General features: G+C 41.1%; 1 protein-coding gene across 1 annotated transcript in view; it reads left to right on the top strand.

Moving 5' to 3' along the window:
- CACHD1 (cache domain containing 1) overlaps window positions 1–25,825 on the top strand; it is a 228,517-nt gene that overhangs the window by 158,635 nt on the left and 44,057 nt on the right. Inside the window, exons 5-11 of the mRNA XM_055234364.2 lie at window positions 954–1,080; window positions 4,159–4,303; window positions 5,607–5,823; window positions 13,285–13,434; window positions 19,577–19,810; window positions 23,923–24,072; window positions 25,503–25,626. Coding sequence (XP_055090339.1) covers window positions 954–1,080; window positions 4,159–4,303; window positions 5,607–5,823; window positions 13,285–13,434; window positions 19,577–19,810; window positions 23,923–24,072; window positions 25,503–25,626 — 1,147 coding nt within the window. The remainder of the gene's footprint in view (window positions 1–953; window positions 1,081–4,158; window positions 4,304–5,606; window positions 5,824–13,284; window positions 13,435–19,576; window positions 19,811–23,922; window positions 24,073–25,502; window positions 25,627–25,825) is intronic.

The raw sequence follows: 25,825 nt of genomic DNA, 5'->3' as shown, positions 1-25,825 counted from the left end.
CAGCGCATAGTAAGTGTGTAATAAATAGCTGAGTCAGAATGGAGCAGAACAAAAGATCCTAAGAGCTCAGAAAAGAGAGGAAATTCTGATTGCGGGAGAGGGTAAGAAAGACTTCATGGAGGTCGTGGGACAGGATTGCACACAACAAGGTGGTTGGCACTTGGGCTGAGGGAATGGCAGACGCAGGTCAGTGGTAGCGATGCTGTGTAGATGACGGGGGGCAGTATAGCATGATGTAAGGAACACAGGAGTCAGGACAGCCAGGTTTGAATCCCAGCTTGGCCATTTACTGATGAGGTCTTTGATAAATCACTTAAGCATATTTTCTCGACTCCAAAGTAGTGATAACAATACCACCAACATCTTGGGGTTGCTTTAGGGATGATATGAGATAACATAAGGAAGCCTGTATTCCAGCACTGGCACAGAGGAATCTTTCCATAAGTAACAGCTTTACCGAATGATTATGGCCTGTCTTTTTAAGTACCATGTATGCTGTTTCCTTCATTGTGAAGTAAAGGCAAGGTTAAGGTCACAGGTCTAGTCCCTCTGGCGATGAGGCCTATTAACATCAGCCTATTAACATCACTGTTTTCTACAGTTACAGACTGTACCCCAAGCCAACTAGTGTGTGCTAGCCCAACAGGGACCAGCTCAGTGCGGGGAGAGATTAATGCAAATGAATCATTTGTACTGGAAAAATAATCCAAGACATATAATGTCATGGTACAATATTAAGAGTAATAACTTCACTTAGCTGAAACATTGTATTTTCTGTTCTTGGGGTATTTTTTAAGGGGCAGAAAGCAAATGTTTCATAGAAAATTTACAACCTTGTATCTAGTGGGATTTCTTCATACTACAAGCAGTTCATGCAAAACAGATGCCTGAGGAGCAGTGCCTGCATGCACCTGTGGATTTGGTGTTATGTTTCATTTTCCTTACCCCTCTAGTTCTTGCAGACAACCTGAAATCCAACCCTGGAATTAAGTGGCAATATTTCAGTTCAGAAGAAGGAATTTTCACTGTTTTCCCAGCACACAAGTTCCGGTGTAAGGGCAGCTACGAACACCGCAGTAGGTATGTTGACTTGCATGCCAAAGTTTTTAATTATTGCTTAAGAGTGATCTACATGAAATGTAAAACTTCTCATTTCTACTCATGGCTATGCCTTTAAGCTGTGGATTCAGAAATCTGTACTTGTTCTGAAATGAATTCACCATTTAGTATATGTGGATGTGAAATTCCAGGCAAGGGCAAATTTCAAAACCCAGAGCTTTTCTATAGCTATCTAATATGCCAAATATAAAAAGGTACTTACTCATGAAGCCAAATTGTGTGAAGCACCTAGAGTGTTTTGAGTTTCAGAATTCTTTGTTGAAATGTAAATGATGGTACCTTGTCTATAGTGCAGCCCTTGAAAATAACTTTATAACGTATCTCAGAGTAGTTTGTTATACTCAAATTCCCTTTCTATGATGACATACTGCATGAAATTTATGTGCAGATTTTAACTATTAGAAGTTTTGAGGTGAGCAGAAAGCATTGGATTAAAAATTACTAACATCCTGCTTTTCTCACTCACAGACATGACTTGAGATTCTACCATGTAGCCAGAAGGGCAATAATGGTGAGATAATTTGTATGACAAGACTCATTAATTATAGAACCCCCCGAAGCAAATATACTTTCCTATTTAATCCTGACAGTTTCCTGTTTGCAGTGTTAGATGTTTGATGCCAGAACATCTGGAGCTCTAGTGCAGGGTGCCCGCTTTTCACACCATTTTCTGAGTCTACACAATTACTTTAGCTTCCCTTCATCTTCACTTTAAATTGTATCTAGAATTTTTCCCCAAGGAAAATACTTCATCTGTGCTTTTCCTAAGATTTTTTTTTTTTTCCTGAGATGGAGTTTTGCTCTTGTTGCCCAGGCTGGAGTGCAATGGCGCTATCTCAGCTCTGCAACCTCTGCCTCCCGGGTTCAAGCGATTCTCCTGCCTCAGCCTGCCAAGTAGCTGGGATTACAGGCACCCACCACCATGCCTGGCTAATTTTTGTATTTTTAGTAGAGACGAAGTTCTGCCATGTCGGCCAGGCTGGTCTCAAACTCCTGACCTCAGGCCTCCCAAAGTGCTGGGATTACAGGCATGAGCCACCGTGCCCAGCCATCCTAAGATATTTTTATTGTGTGTATGGTTTCTTCCTTTCCCTCCCCACACATTCTGGTGAAGACTTGGGTGTCTTGGAGACTGGACCAGAAGCCATGACCATGGCTTCTCACGAGAACAAAGGCCACCATGAACCATCTAATTCTCATTTGCTTCTAAGAAGAGATAGGCAAGATGGCATGCTGATTTTAATGAAGCACCTGTGAAGAAAAGTTTAAAAAGGAAAGCAAAACTTTGTCAAAATCAGCAGTCACCTACACAAGGCAATTTGGAAAGTTTTCATGTATCTTCACCCTAAATCTGCACTAATTAGCCCTTGAACCTCTTTTCCCTTGTCTAAATGATCCACATTTCTCTCCTCATGGACTGAGATTCACATCTCTTGTCCTAACTGCTTTCCTATGATGCCTTTCCAAGTTCCCTACATTCCTTGGAAGTATGGAATGGATTTCAGGACATAGCAACACAAGAAAGCAATTGGTGGATACCAGTCATTCTATGAGGACTGCCCCCCAGTTTGTACATTTAACATCACTATTTATATATCCCGCTAAAGCAGCTTTTAACAACTTAATGTGACAATGCCAACACATATCCCAAGTTTCATTTATGTGAATTGAATTTGAACAACGGAAGTGTGTCATTTTAAAGAAAATCCACCCACCTAGCTTGGAGAATCTAAAAAGTTAAATATTTGACCTACTTGTCAATGTTGAGATGATCAAATTTTCTTTCTTTTCTGTACTCTGTTTCATTTCTGTAGCCACCTCTCCTGGATTCTTTTTATTGCATTTCCCTAGTGGCTCAATGGTATTGACTCATGAAAATATAGTGGTACTTTAGTAATTACTGCAGGACTTTGGGCTTGAGAACAACTAGTGTAAATTTGGCCAGATTTTGAGGTTTTTTTGAACTTTGCCTACATTTCTTAATTTGTGCCCAGGCTTTTGTGATTCAGCTGGCATCTAACATTTCACAGGAAAATCTAGTGTTTTAGGGATGTCAGTAAAGGAGAGAATTCTCTTGAGGCTGATTTGCTTTCTTAAACTCCTTCTAATTTGTTCCAGCTTTAAAACTGTGAATAGAGACCTCATTAAACCTCTTCTCACAAACCTTCCTGCACCGCACATTAGCAGAAGGCTGCTTTGATGGGAGGCATTTCTCCTTTGTGGCTGCTCCCAACCCCCTTTTTTTCAATGTTGGCAAACAAAAACCTGGCAAGAAGAGTGGCTATCACAGACTTGGACAAATTTTGATGGCACAGTTTTAAATGCTCAGATAAGGGGCCTTTTGGTGGCTAACCTATGTGAATTGTTTCAGTCCAGAAAGGAAAGGGGCCTCTTAGCAGGAGCCTTTGTGTGAGAAGAGAGAAACCAAACCTGCCATTCAAAGCTGCTCAGCATGCTCACGGGTTATAGGCTGCCTCACTTCTAGCCAAGCCCCACTCTGCAAGTCTGCGGAGGAGAATCCAACCCTGGTGTTGGGACCTTTTTCTCCTTGGCTGGTCTCTCATCCTTTAGCAAAACAGGTACACTGGGCAATACCAAGCAGAGGTTGTGCGTATTTTATATGAGGATTTTAACTACTAGAAGTTTTAAGCTGTGCAGAAAGCATTGGGTTAAAGATCACTAACATCCTGCTTTTTTCTGAAAAAAAAAAAAAAAAAAGAAAAGAAAAGTAGGATGTTAGTGATGCTGAAAAAGCCAACCTCCAAAAGGGTTTGCTCCTGAAAAACTTCTCTTGTCTGCTTTGATCTTTAAAGGCATAAATTACCCATCCCTGTTCTACAGACACACCTTGTTGTCTTAAGTATTCTTTTCAATGCACCAATATGGTTTCTCCTTCCATGTGGATCTCTCCATCCTTGTGCCATCCCTGGGAGAACACAGAGACCAACATGCCCGTGCACTGTAGTGTTCACAGCTGTGTTAAGTTGAGGCCCTTTACCTAAACCAAGACTGACCCCAGAGAGCTTCTTCTCCCTCCAGACCTATCTACGTCTCTACAGTTCGGCCGCAGTCAAAGCACATAGTAGTGATTCTGGACCACGGGGCTTCAGTCACAGACACACAGCTTCAGATTGCCAAGGACGCTGCTCAGGTCATCCTCAGCGCCATCGACGAACATGACAAGGTGACTGTGACCCTTGCGATCCCTATGGCATCGGGTTCTCCTTGAATGCCTTTTTTAAAGTACTTTATTGTTTTGTGATATACAGATCCTCCTTGACTTACAATGGGGTTATATCCTGTTAAATCCATCATAAGTTGAAAATGCATTTAATACACCTGAGCTACATCACAGCTTGGGCTAGCCTACCTTAAGCATTGTCAGAACACTTAGGTTAGCCCTCAGTTATGGAAAATCATCTAACACAAAGCCTATTTTATAACATAATAAAGTATTGGCTATCTCGTGTAATTTATTGAATACAGTACACTGCAGAATACTATATCAGCGGTTCTCCTTTGTGATTGCATGGCTGGCTGGGAGCTGCGGCTCACTGCCATTGTCCAGCACCATGAGAGAGTATCAGGAGCCTGGGAAAAGATCCAAAATTCAAAGTACAGCTTCACTGCCTGCCTATCGCTTTCTCACCATCATAAAGTCAAACCATTGTATGTCAGGAACCATCTGTATATTTTTTTAAATCCATCTTTAAAAGGACTTTGGGAAAAGAAAAGACTTTGGGAAAAGAGTATTATTCTAATATTTGAGGAAGCAGCCACCAATCCAAAAATCTCTTTCATAACTACCACCAAGCTTAGTCTTACACTTCTTTATGGCTCATGGTAAGGTTTCTAATTAGCCATGACTTTCACACTGGAGGTTACGCTGAGGAGGAGAGGGGTGGGGGATTTGGTTGCTGATGGATGGCTGAACTTTATTGCAAGATTGTTGGGAAGTCAGGGAGAAGGGAAAGCTGCTAGTGGCTGACTAATCTCTGGGACACCTCGGAGAGAGGTGTGGGTATACACCTAATGATAATCTGTTGACTGTGGACATTTTCTGCTTCATCATTTTGACTTTGCCAACTCCAGAGGTTTTGCTCACTAACCTAGTAGCTTAAAACACACACACCTCACTCTCTTACCCTCACCCCTCACCTCCAGGTTGAAAAACAGGATAGTTCATTGTTGCTATGACTTTTCTCTGCGTAAAATAGTTTGTGTGTGTGTTTAATGTTATATATGAACACAATGCTATTACTTCATCTTGGAACAAAAACCAAACTCTAGGGGTTTCCCCACTTTACCAATCCTTATGGATCCTCTTCAAATTTGATAGATTGATGGCTCCAGGGATTTATTTTGAAACTCTCAGAATCTGTTCTGTAGGCCTTCTCACTCCTTGGGCTCTTCTGTTACATAAATAAATAAATCTTTAAACGGTGGGATAACAAGTTTGCTTTGTTTTTTTTTTTTCTTTCCTGCAGATTTCTGTGTTGACTGTGGCAGATACCGTCCGGACTTGCTCACTAGACCAGTGCTATAAGACCTTCTTGTCTCCAGCCACCAGTGAGACAAAAAGGAAAATGTCCACCTTTGTTAGCAGCGTGAAGTCTTCAGACAGTCCTACCCAGCACGCAGTGGGATTCCAGAAGGCATTTCAGCTGATTCGAAGCACAAACAATAACACAAAGTTCCAAGCAAGTGAGTGCGTTCTCTCAGAGGACTTACAAGCATAATAGATAAAGACGGCAATAGGAATATATTGTAAATTGATCACACAATGATGTTTAGAGAGATTTTATTTATTTATTTATTTATTTATTTATTTACCTTGAGACAGAGTCTTGCTCTGTCCAAGCTGCAATGCAGTGGTGTGATCATGGCTCACTCCAGCCTTGACTTCCTGGGCTCCAGCAATCTTTCTACTTCAGCCTCCAAGTAGCTGGGACCACAGGCGTATGCCACCACGCCCAGCTAATTTTTATATTTTTGGTAAAGAAAGGGTTTCACTGGCTGAGACCGGTCTGGTCTCCAACTCTTGAGCTCAAGCAATCCACCTGCCTTTGCCTCCCGAAGTACTGGAATTATAAGCATGAGTCACCACGCCCAGCATAGAGGGATTAAAAAAAAATTGATTGGGGGTGAGGTGCGGTGGCTCACGCCTATAATCCCAGCACTTTGGGAGGTCAAGGCAGGCGGATCACAAGGTCAGGAGTTCGAGACCAGCCTGGCCAATATGGTGAAACCCCATCTCTACTAAAAATACAAAAAAAAATTAGACAGGCATAGTGGTGGTTGCCTATAGTCCCAGCTCCTCGGGAGGCTGAGGCAGGAGAATCACTTGAACCCAGGAGGCAGAGGTTGCAGTAAGCCAAGATCATGCCACTGCACTCCAGCCTGCGTGACAGAGCAAGACTCTGTCTCAAAAAAAAAAAAAAAAAAAAGATTTGGGATAAAATTGTCAGATGTTGTCTTCATCATCTTCTAATTCTAGGGTGTTAACTGGATTTTTCTCATCTTTTCCAATCAAAGATGGTCAGTCTGTACAATTTCTTGACTCTCAGAGCCTCCCCTTCCTGCCCCTTTATTTAGATCATGTCTGCACTTATGTCCCAAGGGAATCTCCACATCCTTTCTAATGCTGATTGTCAGCTTTGCTTCCTCTTTGACTTGGAGTGGATGTCTGCTTGTGCACATGTGGACGTGAAGCGGGCAGCAGGAATTCTTGCCTTGATCCTTCCTTCTTCTAACCAGCTGTCATTTAGATGAGCATGGCCCTTCAGATGTACAAAGGCACTCTAATTTAATTTTTTTTTTTTGGAGATGGAGTCTCACTTTGTCACCCAGGCTGGAGTGTAATGGCTCAATCCTGGCTCACTGCAACCTCCACCTCCTGGGTTCAAGCGATTCTCCTGCCTCAGCCTCCTGAGTAGCTGGGATTACAGGCATGTGCCACCATGCCTGGCTAATTTTTGTATTTTAAGTAGAGATGGCGTTTCACCATGTTGGTCAGGCTGATCTTGAACTCCTGACCTTGTAATCCCCCCACCTCGGCCTCCCAAAGTGCTGGAATTAGAGGCATGAGTCACCACGCCTGGCCTCTAATTTAATTTTTATGTATTAAAGAAAATCTGGAATTAGGATGCATGCTAAAGTAAGGGAAAAGATATTTGAAATGGGGCTCATGCTTTGAAACTACTTGAAGGAATCTTTCATTTTCCCTTTTATTTTCAAAAATCTGTTTATAGGCCGGGTGCAGTGGCTCATGCCTGTAATCCTAGCACTTTGGGAGGCTGAGGCAGGTGGATCACAAGGTCACGAGATCAAGACCAGCCTGACCAACATGGTGAAACCCCGTCTCTACTAAAAATACAAAAATATAGCTGGACGTGGTGGCACACGCCTGTAATCCCAGCTACTCGGGAGGCCGAGGCAGGAGAATTGCTTGAACCCGGGAAGCGGGTGGCAGTGAGCCGAGATTGCGCCACTGCGCTCCAGCCTGGTGACGGAGCGAGACTCAGTCTCCAAAACAAAACAAAACAAAAATCTGTTTATAGTTTTTTTCTTTGTTTGAAAACATTAATGTATCCTATTGAGATAAATTTAAAGAATACATTTTCAAGCCCTTCATTGTGTCTGTGTTTAAACTAAGCACTGATTAATGCAAAGCATAGTGCCTAGCATATAATGGATCCTCAAAAGAAGGAAGCTACTGTAATTATAACTAATGATGGTACGTGATGTGTTAGTTTTATGTCTCAGCATAACAAATTACCACAAACTTAGCAGTTTAACACAATATACATTTGTTATCTCACAGTTTTTGTGGGTCAGGAGTCCAGGTACAGCTAGGCTGAGTCCTCTGTTTAGGGTCTCACAAGGCTACCGTTGGAGTGTCAGTGGGACTACCGTTCATTCAGAGTCCTAAGGTTCATGCTAAGGTTCGTTCATGCTAAGGTTCAACAAACATGAGCTCACATGTTTGTTGGCAGAGTTCATTTCCTTGCAACTGTAAAACTCATTTCATTTACTTCTTCAAGGCCAATAGAAGAGCATCTCTTCAAATCCCTGGCTTCAGAGAAGGCTTGGGCCCTCTTTTAACAAGCTCATCTGATTAGATCAGCCCCACTTTCCCTTTTGATTTAATCAGATTACTCTTGATTGTGATTAACTCAAAGTGAGTTTGTCAGGGACCTCGGCAAACATCCATCCATCTTTGCAAGCACAATCACAGGAGTAATGGCTCGTTGCTTGCCATATTCTTCTTCTTAGAAGCAAGTTACAGGTTATGCCCACATTCAGCAGTGTACAGGATGTTGCTCATTTAGATCACCTTAGAATTTGGCCTACCAGCTTTGGCAAGCATCAGCTATCCACAAGCCAATATTATGGGGCGGCTGAGTGTAAAGTTGCCCTTGGTTCAGTAAGGTTAGTTAACAAGGCTGAACTCAAGTACTCAAGGCAGATTGGCCTGTTTGTCAACGCCAGCCACCTGTCAGCATTCCTCACTAGAAGTGTTCTTTCTACCAAATTCTTCTGTCATCAAACCATCTTTAAAATCTAGTTTTGATTATTATACTTTTCAAATAATGGAGAGAAATGTTAGACTAGCAATTGCAAACTCAGATGTCCACAGTGGCCAGGCAGCGCATTTGAGTCAAGTGAGCTGGGGGAAGGTAATGAGGATGAGTTGGAGAACATGGTCACACGGACACATGCACCATCCAGAGGGCAGCTGCTCCTCTGTTCAGTCCATTGAGCAGGAATGTCTGCCCAGTGCTGCCAGATCTTCTGTTTCAAGAGACGCCAGAAATCTGGATTTTCATGTGAAATCCCTGATTTTCAAATGTTGACATTTGTTCCAGCTTTAAAACTGTGAATAGAGACCTCATTAAATCTCTTCTCACAGACATTCCTGCACTGCACGTGAGCAGGAGGCTGGTTTGATGAGAGGCATTTCTCCTCTGGATTTTTCTCTGTTTGTTTTTCTTAATATTGGCAAACAAAAACATGGCAAGAAGATTGACCATTAAAGACTTGGACATATTTTGAAGGCACAGTTTTCTAAATACTCAGAGGAGCCCTTTTTAGGCCAAGTAAGATGTTTCTAAGGCTTAGCTCACTGTAAACTTAGTTTATAGCTTTTACTGACAGTTTAGAGAAAAAATAACCTAGATTAGTTTGTATAAAGAAAAGACTTCAGGAATGAGCGTTATCCAGTTTGTTAAGGAGTGGTCCCAGGGTACTGTCAGGCAATATAGCCCAGGAGTTATGCAGGTTATGAATTTCAACCGGTGATCTACTCTGAAATTTTTCTAACCTTGTGGATTTGTCTATATTGTTTTATTTTCTCCAGACCTGGATTCCTCATCTGTAAATGGAGGGGTGATAACATCCAGGATTCCATCATAAATATCCAATGCGTACTTCCTGTGATTATTATGATATTCAGTTTCCTATAAGACTTCTAGGTCCAGCTAAACTAGATCAGATGCCCTAGATGTCCTAAGTTGACCTCAGGCCCAAAGATGGCCAAGGCCTAGGCAACAGTGTAGCAAGGGCTCTGTATACACTTCCTAGAAGTTTATTCTACTGTTAACTCTATACATCACTATTTCTCTTCACTCTACAGACAATTATTTAATGTCTACTGTATATCTGGTGCTGTTTTAGGTGCCACATGCGAAGTTATTCAAATAATAAGACCTACTCTTGACGATTGTTGTAAGGGTTAGTCTGTACATGAAAGTAAAGTGTATGCCCACATTGGTAGCCATATAAAAATAAGCTACATGTCATAAATCATTGTTGGTTGACACTAATTTGCCTTATATCAACCAGAAGGTCTAAAACTTTTGTCCAATTCTGACCCTTTTTTCAGTCTTATGGTAGATCTTTAACTGACAGCATTAACATCTTGGAGTTGTTTGTTCTGAATTTGTTTTGGAGCTGATTAGTTGAGGATCATAATGAACTTCAATTAAAGATGGCTAAGAGTGGAGATCTAATGGTATGGGCAAAGCCCAAATTTGAGTTGTTCTTCCCCTTTTGATGTTGACCCCAAGACATGCCTGGTGGCTTATAGAGAGACTCACCAAATGGAGAGCTATTACATTTTCTTCCAGTTACGTGCTGCATATCTGCTCTACCCCAAGTCCCTGTAATTACTCGCCCCTAAAATTGCTCTAAGTGGGTGACTAAAAAGGGAATATCCCAATGCATTAAAAAAAAACAAATCAAACCAAATTTGACAGATCTGATAAGAATGGAAAAATAACTCAATTTTTCTTGAGGATAAGGTGGGAATGGAGCCAGGGGTTGGGCAGAGCCAGCAAGGATACTTACAGAGTTTATGTCTTATTGTTGGAATGGAAAGAAAATGTGCTTGGCTACCAAAGCAGCTCAAGGGCTGCAAGCCTTCTGGCCTTCCAGACATGGACCTTTGCCCTAGAAACAGCTCTAAATGACAGTGTATTTTATGCAGAATCATAAGGCTAAGTGAGAAAACTTAGAGACTAGGGTTCTCTTTTAGGTCACCCTAGATGTGTTCAGGAATTTATCACACATGTACTTTCGCCATGAGGAGATGGTTTGTGCCATACCGTAGATCTTCCTCATGCTGTATCTATATGTATATATGTTCCCTCCAACTAGGGACTCAAGCAATTTTTGTTTTTGTGTTTTTCAGTATGAAGTTTAAATGAACTGTTTAGGGTCCTTATAAAATAATTTACCGAACTGTATATACAACTGAAAAAATATTGACATCTGGTTGGTTGACATCTAATTTAAGACAAGAATATTCCTAAAGTGTGATTTTCTTTTTGCATCAGCATTCACTTCCTAATCTCTGATAACTAAATAGTGAAATTTAAATGTGCAGTTAATGTTCACTAGAGAATGTTCAGGTATCAAAATTGGTATTAAGTATTAGGAATAAATAAGAGGAACTTTGAATGTATTTATTTCTTAGAGTCAAATTTTGTTAAACTCAGTTCAGTTATCTGACATTCATATATTATAACTGTTAAATTCTCCATAATAAAGAATACTTAAATCTAAAATGGAAATGTATAATTTGAAGGAAATTCAAGCTTTGTGTCTTCACCACTAGGATAATTTTTTAAAGGGTAGCTATATTCATTAATTATTGCTGTGTAACAAATTATTCCAACACTCTGTGGCTTAATACATCTTCATTGTCTCACAGTTTCTGTACTTCAGGAATCTGGACACAGCATAGCTGGGTTCCTCTGGCCCAACGAGTTTCTTGAGATGGCAGTCAGCCTATTGCCCAGAGCTGCTGTCATCTCAAAGTTCTGCTGGAGAAATAGCTGCTTCCAAGCTCACTCACACTTGTGCTGGCAGGATCTTCAGTTCCAAGGGCCTCTGTTCCTTGCCTCTCCATAGGACTGCTTACAGCCTGCCAGCTGGCTTTCTTCAGAGTGAGAAAGCCCCCCTTGCAGAAGCCACAGTCTTTTTGTAAACTAGTCTTGGTCTTGATATCCCATCACCTCTGCTGCATTCTAGTCATTAGAAGTGACTCACTAAATCCAGCCACACTCAAGGGAAGCAACTACCCCAGGAGGTGAATGAATGTCAAGACATGGAATCACTAAGGGACCAAGTTTGAGGTTGCCTGCCACAGTCACTTTAGAGCAACCTCAACTAAAACACAGTAACAGAAACCTGAAGAAATATGGGTGTAACATATTACATAAATATTTCTCAGTAAAAAGATAAATATGTAGGATGTCCTAAAAATATATATTGAGGCCAGGTGTGGTGGCTCACGCCTGTAATCCCAATACTTTGGGAGGCCAAAGTGGGCAGATCATTTGAGGTCAGGAGTTCAAGACCAGCCTGGCCAACATGGTGAAACCCCATCTCTACTAAAAATACAAAAAATTAGCCAGGCATAGTGGCACGTGCCTGTAGTCCCACTACAGTAATCTCAGGCGTGAGAATCACTTGAACCCTGGAGGAGGAGGTTGCAGTAAGCTGAAATCACACTACTGCACTCCAGCCTGGGTGACAGAGCAAGACTCGGTCTGAAAATATATATATACACACACACACACACACACACACACTCAACATATATATATGTTAAATCAAAGAATTACAGATTAGAAAGAGGATGTAAAAGTCTAGCTTTCTGACTTCCCTCTTTTTATTGTGGTCATTTAGCCTCTGCTTATTTATCTCTAATTGTAGGAAATTCATCACCTTTGCTTTTTTTTAGTCAACCCACTTGACAGAAGCTCTACTGGACCAAAATTAACTCTCAGTTAATCTACCTCGCAGCCCTATTTGGAAAATAATTTCACTTCTAACTCAGGGGTGCTCCTTCAATCCAATGGCATGGCTTTTGTTTTCGTTTTGTGTGTGTGTTGTAGTTTCTTTTTTTTCTCTTTTACCTTCTTTTTTTCATCACCTTTTTGCTGATAGTCTTTATGTAAAATAACCAATTATTCTTCACAGCAACACTATAAGTCAGTCCTGTCATTACTCCCATTTTATAGACAAAGAAAATTAGGTGTAGAGAGGTTGAGAAATTTGCCTCAATTACCCAGACGCAGCTTGTACGTAGCAGAGCTGGGCTTTGAACACAGGCATCTGGCTTCTAAGTCCATGTTTCACTGCTCTACTGATGAGATTTTTAAATGAAAATTACCTAGAGATATTTAGTCTAGGAGCAAATAACATTATGTGCCTGAAGAGCCCTGAAAGAGTCATCATTTTAAAGCCTGGTCCTCAAGAAACGAGCATTCGTGGTGATGTTCCTGCATCACGGAGGAAAGGATAAGTCGCGTTCTGTGTCATCTGTCTCAGAAGGCAGGAGAGATTTCCATTTGTATTGGCTTAAATTACTATAACCATGGGTGCCTAAAGGAAATCGCCTCCTTTTATCTGGTAAATATATTAGGAACATCTCCTTACCTGATGCTGCATAAATGTGGCCTCATTGTCCAGAAAGGTTGGGATGGAAGAAAGGCAGAAGCAGGGGGATGAAAGCCACAGCATCAAATGGGAGGGACTAGGAACCGTGGGCTAGGCAGGTCCTCGAGGTGGGGACGTCCAAGGACATGAACAGGAAACTGAACTGCTGCCTTTAGCCAGAATCCAAAGAGAGCATTCAATTGATGTGTTTTTGTTTAGATACAGACATGGTCATCATTTACCTGTCAGCTGGCATTACATCAAAGGACTCTTCAGAAGAAGATAAAAAAGCAACTCTCCGAGTCATCAATGAAGAAAATAGCTTTCTAAACAACTCCGTAATGATTCTCACCTATGCCCTCATGAACGGTAGGTAGAGTTTCAAGATTTTCCTTTCAGATCAAAGATCCCTCTAAGTGTATGCTGCTTTAAAAAGAAGAAGAATCATAACAGTGTGCTTGGATGAAGGCTACGGGAAAAGGCAACCAGGCAGCTCTTTCTCTACCCGATGTTGGTATTTAGGGCGTGTAAGGAGGTTCCTTTCTCTTCATCTGTCTCTCCAGCGAACTGCTTGTTTCTAAACCTCTTCTCCACTTATGTGGTCTTGCAGAGGATTTTATACAGTGTCCCCCTGCCCCACCTTTTTTTTCAGTTCTCCTTCATATTCTAGGATTATCTAAGGTTTTAACTTATCTCATTGGTTTAAGCTGCAGGAAGCCAAAGCACTGACCTAGATTCTTCTGCACAACCCAATCTGTGAATATACATTTTCCTGCAGAATCACCACCTGAAGCCTCTTCTGCCACTTTCTCCACCTCAGCTTCCTTAGCTGTAAAATGGAGATAAGCATTATCTACCTTGCAGTGTTCTTGTGAGGATTAGCCTTAATGTACAGTAAACACTTATTAAAATGGATTGTGCTGCTGTTGAACGACAGAATGTAAAAGGGTTTAGTAAATTGGTAAATTCAAGCTACTACTCCATTTTTTCCCTTCTGCTATTCAACCTGTCCGCTAGTCTGAGTGTAACACAATTTTCTAGCCGTATTCTATCTCTCCGCCTGTTAATACATTGCTTTTCTCCCATGACATCTTCAGGCCCATCGCCCTCAGTATTCAAAGTGGCCATCTTCTCTTGTGTTTAAGAGGCCATGTCTTGGCTGGACACGGTGGTTCACGCCTGTAATCCCAACATTTTGTGAGGTCGAGGTGGGCTGATCACGAGGTCAAGAGATCAAGACCTGGCCAACATGGTGAAACCCCGTCTCTACTAAAAATACAAAAATTAGCTGGGCGTGGTGGTGTGCACCTGTAGTCCCAGCTACTCAGGAGGTTGAGGCAGGAGAATCAATTGAACCCAGGAGGCAGAGGTTGCAGTGAGCTGAGATTGCACCACTGCACTCCAGCCTGGTGACAGAGCAAGACTCTGTCTTAAAAAAAAAAAAAAAAAAAAAAAAAAGGCGATGTCTTGATCAAGCAGTCTTTCCCACCTACTATCTTTTGTTTCTCTTGTCAGCTGTGAAATTTCCATGCAGAACCATGTGGTTTAGGGACAGTGGGCTTCATATTCTGATGTGCTAAGGATTCCTTGGGGAATGGCTTTAAAATGCAGATTTCCAGGCATTGCTCTCAGATTCTTATTCAGATCCTCTTAGGAGGGGTTCAGGAATCTATGTTTTGGCCAGGGTGATTCTCTTCCAAATGTTTTCTAGACCACACTTGAGAGAACACAGGCTCTGATGTCTAGTGGTCCTTAGCTGCTGTCCACATTTGCTAGTCCTTTGGCTTATGGCAAGTTACTTAATCTCTTTAGACTGCAGTTTTAGCTGTGAAATGAAAATAGTAAAATCTACTGCATAGGGTTGTTGTAATAATAAATAAGCAATATATGATTGTGTTTAAAGTTCTTAACGTAGTACCTGGTAAAGAAAGGGTCCTCAAAGGCCGAGCTCAGTGGCTCATGCCTGTAATCCCAGAACTTTGGGAGGCCGAGGCGGGCGGATCACGAGGTCAGGAGATCAAGACCATCCTGGCTAACACGGTGAAACCCCATCTCTGCTAAAAATATAAAAAAATTAGCCAGGCATGGTGGCAGGTGCCTATAGTCCCAGCTACTCAGGAAGCTGAGGCAGGAGAATGGCGTGAACCCGGGAGGCGGAGCTTGCAGTGAGCCGAGATTGGGCCACTGCACTCCAGCCTGGACGACAGAGCAAGACTCCAAACGAACAGGTCCTCAAAGCCAGCGTAAGGAATTTATGAAAGCTTATATGGTTTCCTGTCTCAGATAGCATAGCTCAGAGGTGGAGCTCTGCCATCCAGGGCCAGGTCCTCTTTGTCCCCTGGCACTTTGTGCCTAATTCTGATAAGCATGTCTCCCATTATACTATAGTAAGATGCTCACATACTGTCCTCTCTCTCTTCTCCCTCCACTTTCCACAAGAATGTGAACTTCTCAGGCATGAACTATGTCTTAGTTTTCTTTGCATTCTGAGTGCTTAGCACAGGACTGAAAGCAGCTGAGGTGGGTGAGGATGCCTGGGCATGTGCCCATCAGTGTCATCTCTGACCACCTGTTGCTCTTTTCTCCTTTGTGTTGGATTCTTTCATTCATGAGAGGTAGGAAGGGTGAGAGAAAAGGAGGAAGGGAGGAAAATAAAATTTACTGACCACCTACCATGTACAACACAGGGTACTAAGGTTTCAGAGCTGTATTATACAAAGTTCCTGTCTGCAAGATGCTTGTGACCCAGTGAGGAAGATAGGTAGACATGGAAGACGAATGAAATTCAATAGTAGAAGAGTAAGGAGGCCCAAAAGGAAGGGATCACTTCTCTTCCATTAGATTTGAAAGTCTGCCTGGGCAGATACTTCCTTACTTTCTTGCTGTCACCCATTCCTTCACTGGTCCTAAATTCTTCAACCAGAGTCTCTTACACACTTTCTGTTACAGTAATTCCATACTTTAGAATCTCTAGTTACTTCCATCTCAGCATCCGTTTCTCTTCTCTTTCATCCTTTAATCTAGCCAGGCACACATCCTCACTGCCAGTTTTCTCTCTCTTTCTCAGAATGCTATTTCTAAGTGTGATTCACTAGAGTAGACACAATTAACCTTACTTACAAATAGGGAAACAGATTGACCAAGAGAACTGGAATAAAGAATTTGTTGTCGGCTAAAAATTAAAACACTTGGACCAGGCTCAGAGGCTCACGCCTGTAATCCCAGCACTTTGGGATGCCGAGGCAGGCGGATCACCTGAGGTCAGGAGTTCGAGACCAGCCTGATCAACGTGGTGAAACCCCATCTCTACTAAAATACAGAAATTAGCCAAGTGTGGTGACCCATGCCTGTATTCCTAGCTACTCAGGAGGCTGAGGCACAAGAATCACTTGAATCACTTGAACCTGGGAGACAGAGGTTGCAGTGAGCCAAGATGGCACCACTGCACTCCAGCCTGGGCAATAGAGTTATACTGTCTCAAAAAATAAAATAAATAAAACACTTGAACTACGGGAGATAAGAGACTGGGAGGGGTACCAGAGAAGTTGGGGGGATTGGGAATGGTTAATGGGTAATCATTGGTAATGGTTACGTTCTATCTAACAAAAATATAGTTAGAAGGAATAAGATCTAGTATTTGATAATATAACAGGGTGACTATAGTCAATAGTAATTTATTATATATTTTAAAATAACTAATACAGTGGAAATTTGATGTTCCTAATAGTACAAAGAAATGATAAATGATTGGGGTGATTCATACCTCGATTACTCTGCTGTGATTATTACACATTGCACAACTGTATCAAAACATCACATGTACACCATAAATATATACACCTGCTATGTACCCATAAAAATTAAATTTAAAAAGAGTTTATTGTCAGAATTAGAATGCACACAATTGTGGGAGAAACTGGGAGAAATTGTGGGAGAAAAAAATGAAAGACCCAAAATGGGGAGTTGACATCTCAGAAAGTTTAGTAACCAGGTTGGGGCCTGCTGGGAAGTCTGGGAAGTCTGGAAGCTAGGAACATGGAAGATCACTTAGGAGACCTGGTGTAGAAGTCCATGGAAGGTTGTTGGCTTTTTGTGGCTGCTGGCCCCTGTGTATGCTCAGTGAAGCATCTGGAACATGCCTGGGGTTGCTATCAGTGAGCAGGTCAACAGCCAGGGAAGGGAGCTGAACACAGAGAAGAGTAGGACAAACTGGAGCATTCTGGCCCCTCAGTGTCTGTCTCTCACCACTTCTTACTTTGTCCCCCAAATCTCGCAATACAGCCCTCACTTTTTGCACCTTTAACCTGGTAGCATACAAGAGAAGAGGATCCTGGGAAATGTAGTTTCTAGCATGACCATGTTGATAATAGGCAACCCAGCGTACTTACCAATCAGCCACCCTACTGACCTTCCTACCATCCCTGCATAACATCTCATGATAGAGTAGTACCTCATACTCAATCCTCCATAAGCTTCCATGACACGCTACTCTTCTTTGCCTAGTAGATATTGTTGTTTGTCACTTTTCTTTTACATGTTGAGAGACTCAAGCAATACATGACAAAGAAGGGAAATTTAGTTATTGCTCGAGTTTTCTTCTTTTATTGTTTTACTTCTGTGAGCTTCTCAAGGATATAAGGTCAGGTACCAATCGTGTCTTTGGTGTTAACTTTTACTCTGGAGTGTATCCCTCACCCCCTATCTCAGCTCTGTCCCGTGCAAAGGGAACAGTAATCTGATTCTGACTTAATTTGGCCCAGGTATTTTTTCCTTTCCTTTAGCATTGCATGAGTGGAGCAAAAGTCAAGTTTATTTAAATATAACGTGTTTTAAGAAAGAAATGATTCGCCAGGCATGGTGGCTGATGCCTGGAATCCCAGCGGTTTGGGAGACAAGGTGGGCAGATCACTTGAGGCCAGGAGTTCGAGGCCAGCCTGGCCAACATGGTGAAACCCCGTCTTTACCAAAAATACAAAAAAAAACAGCCAGGCATGGTGGTGTATGCCTGTAATCCCAGCTACCCGGGAGGCTGAGGCATGAGAATCGTTTGAACCCAGGAGGCGGAGGTTGCAGTGAGCCAAGATTGCGCCACTGTATTCCAGCCTGGGTGACAGAGGGAAACTGTCTCAAAAAAAAAGGTCGGGGGTGGGGGGGCGGGCACGGTGGCTCACGCCTGTAATCCCAGCACTTTGGGAGGCCGAGGCGGGCAGATCGTGAGGTCAGGAGATCAAGACCATCCTGGCTAACACGGTGAAACCCCGTCTCTACTAAAAATATAGAAAATTAGCTGGGCATGGTGGCAGGCGCCTGTAGTCCCAGCTACTCGGGAGGCTGAGGCAGGAGAATGGCGTGAACCCCGGGGGGCGGAGCCTGCAGTGAGCCGAGATCGCGCCACTGCACTCCAGCCTGGGCAACAGAGCGAGACTCTATCTCAAAAAAAAAAAAAAAAAGGTGGGGGGTGGGGGAAAGAAATTAATATTTATTTTATTCTGCCATGATTTTAGAAGTGGACTTCCAGTGCTAGAAGTATGTACACTCTCTATGTAGAAATGCTAAAGACATATGTGGTAGATGAACCATGAAAGCTTCAGATTCTTTTTAATGACTGAATAGTTCATGGTTTGGTATTGAAATCTGCAAGAACATGAGACAAAACCTTTTAAAAAGGCAGTGGTAGAATCTCAGTAGTGACTGAAATGATTTTGAATTCGTTTACAACACTGCCCATATGCAATCAGTTTCTAATCCTTTTGACTATGTTCCAACAATAGCAAACTAAAAAAAAAAAAAGTGTATTAAATTTATTTTTATGCTATAAATTACAGATGTTGTAGAATAATACATCCCAGTATGCCTAAATTTTGTACAAAGTTTTCAAAACCCTCTAAATGTAAAAAATTTGTATTAAGTAAATCAAATTCAGTATTATCCTAACAATATCAAGCATGAATATGTTTATAATTAAAATGAGCTTAAAGAAGCAGGGTTTGGAGGCATCAGTAAATGCAATCCATAATTCTTTCATTTAGTTGCATGACAGCTAGACTTTGGCAAGTGGTTTTATAGGTGAAGAAGTAACGAATGAAAGGATCAACTTCTATTCTTTAAAATTCTTGCAGTGTCATCTACTACATTAAATTAAATGCAGACGTGTTAATTATTACTTTTGCTTTTAAATATTAAATGCAGAAAATGAATTTTCATTATATAATTAACTTTTGGGGAGAACACATTCTTACTGAATGGGACTCCTTTATTTGTGCATTTGTTTTTCATTATTGCCCTGTGAAGAGGCCGTTTCCCCTCTTGACTATTTCAAGAAAGACCATGCCTCAGGCTTTGTTTCCTCAGCGGGAACTGGTATTTGTGTCCAGGGTCCATGCGGTCTCTGCAAAAACCCCTTTGGTATTACAAGACCTCATCCATGCCCGTATTTGATCTAAATAGCAAGAGGTTGAATGGATATAAACCATTTTGCTTTCTGTGGTCTTCTCTCGGCTTTCCGTTTTAGATGGGGTGACTGGTTTGAAAGAGCTGGCTTTTCTGAGGGATCTAGCTGAGCAGAATTCAGGGAAGTACGGTGTGCCAGACCGGACGGCATTGCCTGTGATTAAGGGCAGCATGATGGTGCTGAACCAGTTGAGCAACCTGGAGACCACAGTGGGCAGGTTCTACACAAATCTTCCCAACAGGATGATTGACGAAGCCGTCTTCAGCCTCCCCTTCTCTGATGAGATGGGAGATGGTGAGTTTGGATAAATGTCGTGTTAAAGGAAAGAGAAAAGAATTGGGCGGATAGAAATGGGCACCTCTTTCTCAGGATCATAGAGTTTCTTAGCACCCCTGCCACCTGTCCTATATCTCTGTATTGTACAGCAGAAATCCCCAGCCCAGGTTCTTCCTTATTACCCTGGCCACAGTACACATAATGGATGTATTCTCTGGGGAGGCTTTGTGAGGATTCTCGAATATCCAAAAGTTTGTGAATTAGAACTAAAGTGTAGCTTTGTATCATGGCACATGGGAAATGAAGCTCAGAAGTGCTGAGGATTCAGCCTCAGAGACAAGGCAACGCGGCATCGTCGCACAAACATGGGCCTGGCCTCAGATGGGTTTTCAGATTCCACTCTTCCACTTGAGGTGTTGTCCTTGGTAAGTTATTTAATGGTATTAATTCTCCATTTGGTCACCTGTAAAATGGGATAGTAAATCTTTCAGATTATTAGGATTAACTGGATAACATATATGACCTGTCATTATCTAGTTAATCTAGGATTCCCTAGATATTATAAAATATATGATAACACATGACCGGCATACCATTCAGTTATAATTACTGTTTTTATTTCACTTATTAAATGTATTTTGCCTTTGTTGTTATCATTGTTATTATTACTAACATCAGCATCACCGTCATCCTGATGCCTAAGTTACCCATAACAGGATGTTGAATAAAGTACTGAACCTTCACAGGGTTCAATTTCCTGACCTATAAAATAGAATCTGGAAAATATAACAGAAAATGCAACATTTCCCTCAAGGCAGTTGTGAAGATTAAATGCAATAATAATAAAACATCTAGAACAATGCCTAACAGTGTATTTTCAGTAAAAGCACCATCTTTTTCTTTTCCTCCTCCATCTTCTTACTTATCCTTTTCTCTATATCCTCCCCTTTCTCCTTCCTTGACAGAGAAGAGAATTGAAGAAGTAGCTAATTATTAGCCAGACAGACACCATTGCCATTTGAGATATTATATTTATGTTTTATTAGCTAGGAACTCTTATAAATATGGATTTTTTTTAAAACTCACGTGTAAAAAGTAACAAGCCTATAAAGAAGGTGTTTTCTAGAAACTAGGTAGACATTCTCTTTCTATAAGAAAGAAATAAGCCAACTGCCATTCTATCTCAATTTTTATTTTTAAAGAGACAGGGCGTGTCTCACCCAGGCCGGAGTGCAGTGGTGTGATCATAGTTCACTGCAGCCTCGACCTCCTGGCCTCAAGCAGTCCTCCCACCTGCAACTTCCTAAAGTGCAGGTGTGGGCCGCCATGCCCAGCCTTGCTTTTTTTAATCACTCCTGTTACTGTCAGGGACTGCAGATGTATATAGAATAGAAACTCCCACTTTTAGATAAGGTTATTTCCCTTTTTAGTGAAAATATGAAGTCCTGAATGCAAGTTACCTTTTATGCATGTAGCTTACATTACTGAGTGCCAGCCAAGCATTGTGCCAGGCAGTGATGAGTGAGGTTCACCTCCTACCCTCAGTAAGCTTGTAAGTCTGATAAGAGAAAGACAAATCAGTAATTCCTGTTAATACTGTGTGAAAGGGACAAAGGATGATGTAGAGATCCAGTTTTTCACAAACTCAGATTATATAGCCAAATTCTATTACTGATAGTGGTATCAGGTAGAGTGGAACTCCCTCGTAAGTCCAGAGAGCTACCCTGAATGCTTTAAACCAAATCACATGTAGAACTTTGCCCACCTGTTGCCTGATACCATCCAAATTTTGCTCCTTGGGGCCTGTATTATGAATCCTGTGCAGTGGATTTCAGTGATTGGTTTGCAGATCTATTGAATTCCTCTGCTAGAGTGTGTCTGTCTTTTCATCTTTGTGTTTTCAGTTCCTAGAATTATTGAGTGGCACATCCTCTGACTCCATGACATGAGGCTTGATTCTAGGGAAACCCATGTTTATGTGGCTCTAATTCAAAACCTACACAGATTAAAATATCAGTTACTGAACATATTTCTTTTTAAAAAGTAAATCTATGTGCTTTAGGTTAAAGTCCAGAGAGTGATTGAGGATTTTGTCAGTATAACAGGAGCTTAGCATACTTTATTTGCCATAATGGGATCAAGAGTCTTCTGTCCCAGTTGATAATTGAAAAGTAAGATTGTGTTTCTTTTTTAAGACTTTGTTCTCAACCTGTCCAGAGGAGAATAGAAATTTGAAGCGAGCAGGCATCTCAGTCACAGAGTATTTCTGTTGTACTTTCCTGATCTATGGAAATGGCTTTAATCCTAGACTAAAGCTCAGGGGACTGTGGTGGGCAGGTTGTGACCTCTGTCTCCATGCTGGTCCTCACAGTCTGCTCCTGCCGCTTACAACCTATTTATCCTGGGAGACCTGGGAAAAACCTTCTCCAAAATGCATTTCTAAAACCTTCTTAAATACCTGTTATTTTTAAACATTTTAAAACAGATAGCATTCTAAATGTGAACTGCTTAAAAAATGCTTTTGAAACCAAAATAGAGACCCGTTGCATGACTTTTCAGAAGCTTTTTCAGTGATGTGTCCACTTCTTCCTATCAAGTGATGCATTTAGTTGGCCTATGCAACCATAGCAACTCGATAATACCTCAAGTGGACATCATATGCAATTCTCTGTGTAGAAGCTCATTCTCTGTAGAAGCCTTCAGGAGTTTTAAATCCCTTTCCTGGGTGTTTCTAGAAGAATGGCTTTCTGATAGGCTGATAGACATCAAGCGCAGAAAAAAACAAAATCAAGATAAAAATAAACAATCCATCTTTTTGTTTAGAGTTTTCTTTAGAGCCATAGGATTGTGAAATTGTTGGGGATCGTAAAGATCATTTTATCTCACCCCTCCCCCCCATCTGAGGCATGGAGAGTCTCATTCCAAGACGTGGCACAACTTACCATACCCAGCAGGGAAGCCAGGAAGAGAAACCAGGTGTCTCGATCTCGGGGCCATGCATTAACCCACCTCTCTTTCTACATTTTCCTCCTGTGTGCTTTGCCCTTTCCCTAATTATCCTATTGTTGTTGTTGTGGTTAATGGCCTGTTACCTAAATACAGTCTTTATATTTTGAAAACGTTATTTAAAAAAAAACAAACAACAAAAATTATGCACTAGAGACTGTGTAGCCCACAAAGCCTGAAATATTTCCTGTCTGACCCCTTACATAAAAATTTAGGAACTCCTGGCCCAAATGACTGGAAATACATTCCTTTGGAAACTTAATTTCTCCTTCAGCTACTTGAAGTTCTGTATGTTCAGATGCTGTACCTTTCTAAATTTTTTCCCCTTGTTTTCACCTTTTTTTAAAGGATGCATTAATGGGGTATAGTAATAATACCATTTAACATTCCTTTATCCATAGTCTCTTTTGATCTAACATTTCCTAGAAATGGGTAAAGCAGCTAATGCTGTGTCTTTTAAACAGGTGTGTGAGCCAGGCACAGTGGCTCATCCCCATAGTCCCAGCTGCTTGAGAGACTGAGGAGGGAGGATCACTTGAGCCCAGGCAGTTGAGGCCACCATGAGCTATGATCGCACCACTGCATTCCAACCTGGGTGACAGAGTGAGACCTCATCTCGAAATATTAAAATTTAAAAAATAAACAGATGTGTGAACCAAGGCTCAGAGAAGTTATATCCAATGTCACCTGTACAATACAAAAGGGGTACAGGTCGACTATTAAGTACAGTTTTTAGATTCATTGTCCATTGATCTTTCAAGTTCAGCTGAATCTACCTACTTCACAAAATAGAAAAATGTATTTAGTGTTGCTGACGTTTTGCACTGATCTGGAAGGTCTTATCTTTTTAGGTGAAAAAGTAGTGGAAAACATAGAAATTGCCTCCATTTAAATTAACTGCGCTATCTGAGCTGCCAAAGGATGCTCTTTCCCTCCCACTCTAACTCATTTATTTCGCTGTCTGCAAAGGCAATGCTTGATTACTGGACCACATGGGAAACTTTTCTTCCAAACAAAATTGAGACAGCTGATAGAAGCCTTCATGATTCACCGGAGCACAGTTCCAGTCTTTGTCCAATTCCTTCTCTGCTAGTCTTTAGATTTATTTTGTTTTTAACCCATAGGTTTGATAATGACTGTGAGTAAACCCTGTTATTTTGGAAACCTACTTCTGGGAATTGTAGGTGTGGACGTGAATCTGGCTTACATTCTTGAAGACGTGACGTATTACCAAGACTCTTTGGCTTCCTATACTTTTCTCATAGATGACAAAGGTAATCTGCTAAATGTTCATCCTAAGAATACTGTTTTAGAACCCTAAAGAAAATAAGATATAGATATTCTACAAACAAAATAGGAAAATGATAGTGTAAAGAAGAGCATTGTGACTAAGATTGCTCATTTGTAGTAGAACACCTTAAAGATGGCAGAGTGGATCTCCAAATTACACATGTGTTTCTATGTTCTTTGAGGGGTAGGGAACGGTTATTTGTAACATCAGGAAATTAGACTGGAAGATTGAATGACACATAGAATGTCATCCTTTGACATGAACAGATACTTTTCTAAAGAAGAAATAATGCAGCCAACAAGCCTATGAAAACAACCGCAGTATCCCTGATCATTAGGGAAATGCAAATCCAAACCACAATGAGATGCCATCCTACACCTCTCAGAATGCCTATTATTAAAAAGTCAAAAAATAGCAGATGCTAGTGAGGTTGCAGAGAAAAGGGACACTTGAACACTCTTAGTGGGAATGTAAATTAGGTCAGTCATTGTGGAAAGCAGTGTGATGATTCCTCAAAGAGATGAAAACAGAACTACCATTTGACCCAGCAATCCCATTACTGGGTATATATACGTACCCAAAGAAATGTCAGTCTTTCTATCATAAAGACACCTGTATGTTCATTGCAGTGCTATTCACAATAGCCAAGACATGGAGTCACCCTAAATGCCCCTCAGTGATAGACTGGATAAAGAAAATGTGGTACATATGGAATGCTATGCAGCCATAAAAAAAAGAATGAGATCATGTCCTTTGCAGAAACACAGATGGAACTAGAGGCCATTATCCTTAGCAAACTAACTCAGGAACAGAAAGCCAAATACTGCATGTTCTCACTTATAAGTGGGAGCTAAATGATGAGAACACATGGACACAAAGAGGAGGACAACAGACACTGAGGCTACCTAAGGGTGGAAAGTGGGATGAGGGAGAGGAGCAGAAAAAATAACTATTGGGTACTATGCTTAGTACCTGGGTCACAACATAATCTGTACAACAAACCCCCGTGACACAAGCTTACCTATATAATAAACCTACACATGTACCCCTGAAGTTAAAAGAAGTTAAAAAAAAAAAAAGAAGAATGTCATCCTTTGGATCTTTTTTTTATTAAATTGTTATCTTAGATATATGTGGTAGATTAGAATGTTTTATAAAACAACAAAACAACCAATACCTCCAAAATACTCTTGATTAGACAGATGTTCGATAATTTAAGACATCTTTCCACGCTTCAAGAGTTTTATGTAAGCACATATAAAACAGGTTCAGTTTTTATTGGACTGGTGAGTTGCACAATGAGAAGTTGAGTATTGGGCAGCCAGCCCAGAGTACCCCATATTTCAAAACAGTGATTCAGTACTTCCTACAACATGTTTCTTATTAACATGCATTTTGTTTTCTTAATTGCAGGATATACACTTATGCATCCATCTCTTACCAGGCCATATTTATTGTCAGAGCCCCCACTTCATACTGACATCATACATTATGAAAATATTCCAAAATTTGAATTAGTTCGGCAAAATATCCTAAGGTAAGGAAAAGGTGAGGGTCATAGGATTGTTTTTCTCTGAGAATGGGACCCATCAAAGCCACATACAAGTATTTACTACAGAGTATAAAACAAGTGTATAAATTATTTTAATGTTATTGAAAGTATTCTCAGTAATGTTTCCATAAGAATAGCACCCAAGATTTTGCTTACTTTGTATCACAGATAAGGTCTCTTAGAA

This window comes from Symphalangus syndactylus, chromosome 19 (assembly GCF_028878055.3).
Source record: "Symphalangus syndactylus isolate Jambi chromosome 19, NHGRI_mSymSyn1-v2.1_pri, whole genome shotgun sequence".
Lineage (NCBI taxonomy): Eukaryota > Metazoa > Chordata > Mammalia > Primates > Hylobatidae > Symphalangus > Symphalangus syndactylus.
This window is presented reverse-complemented; position numbering and strand designations above follow the sequence as displayed.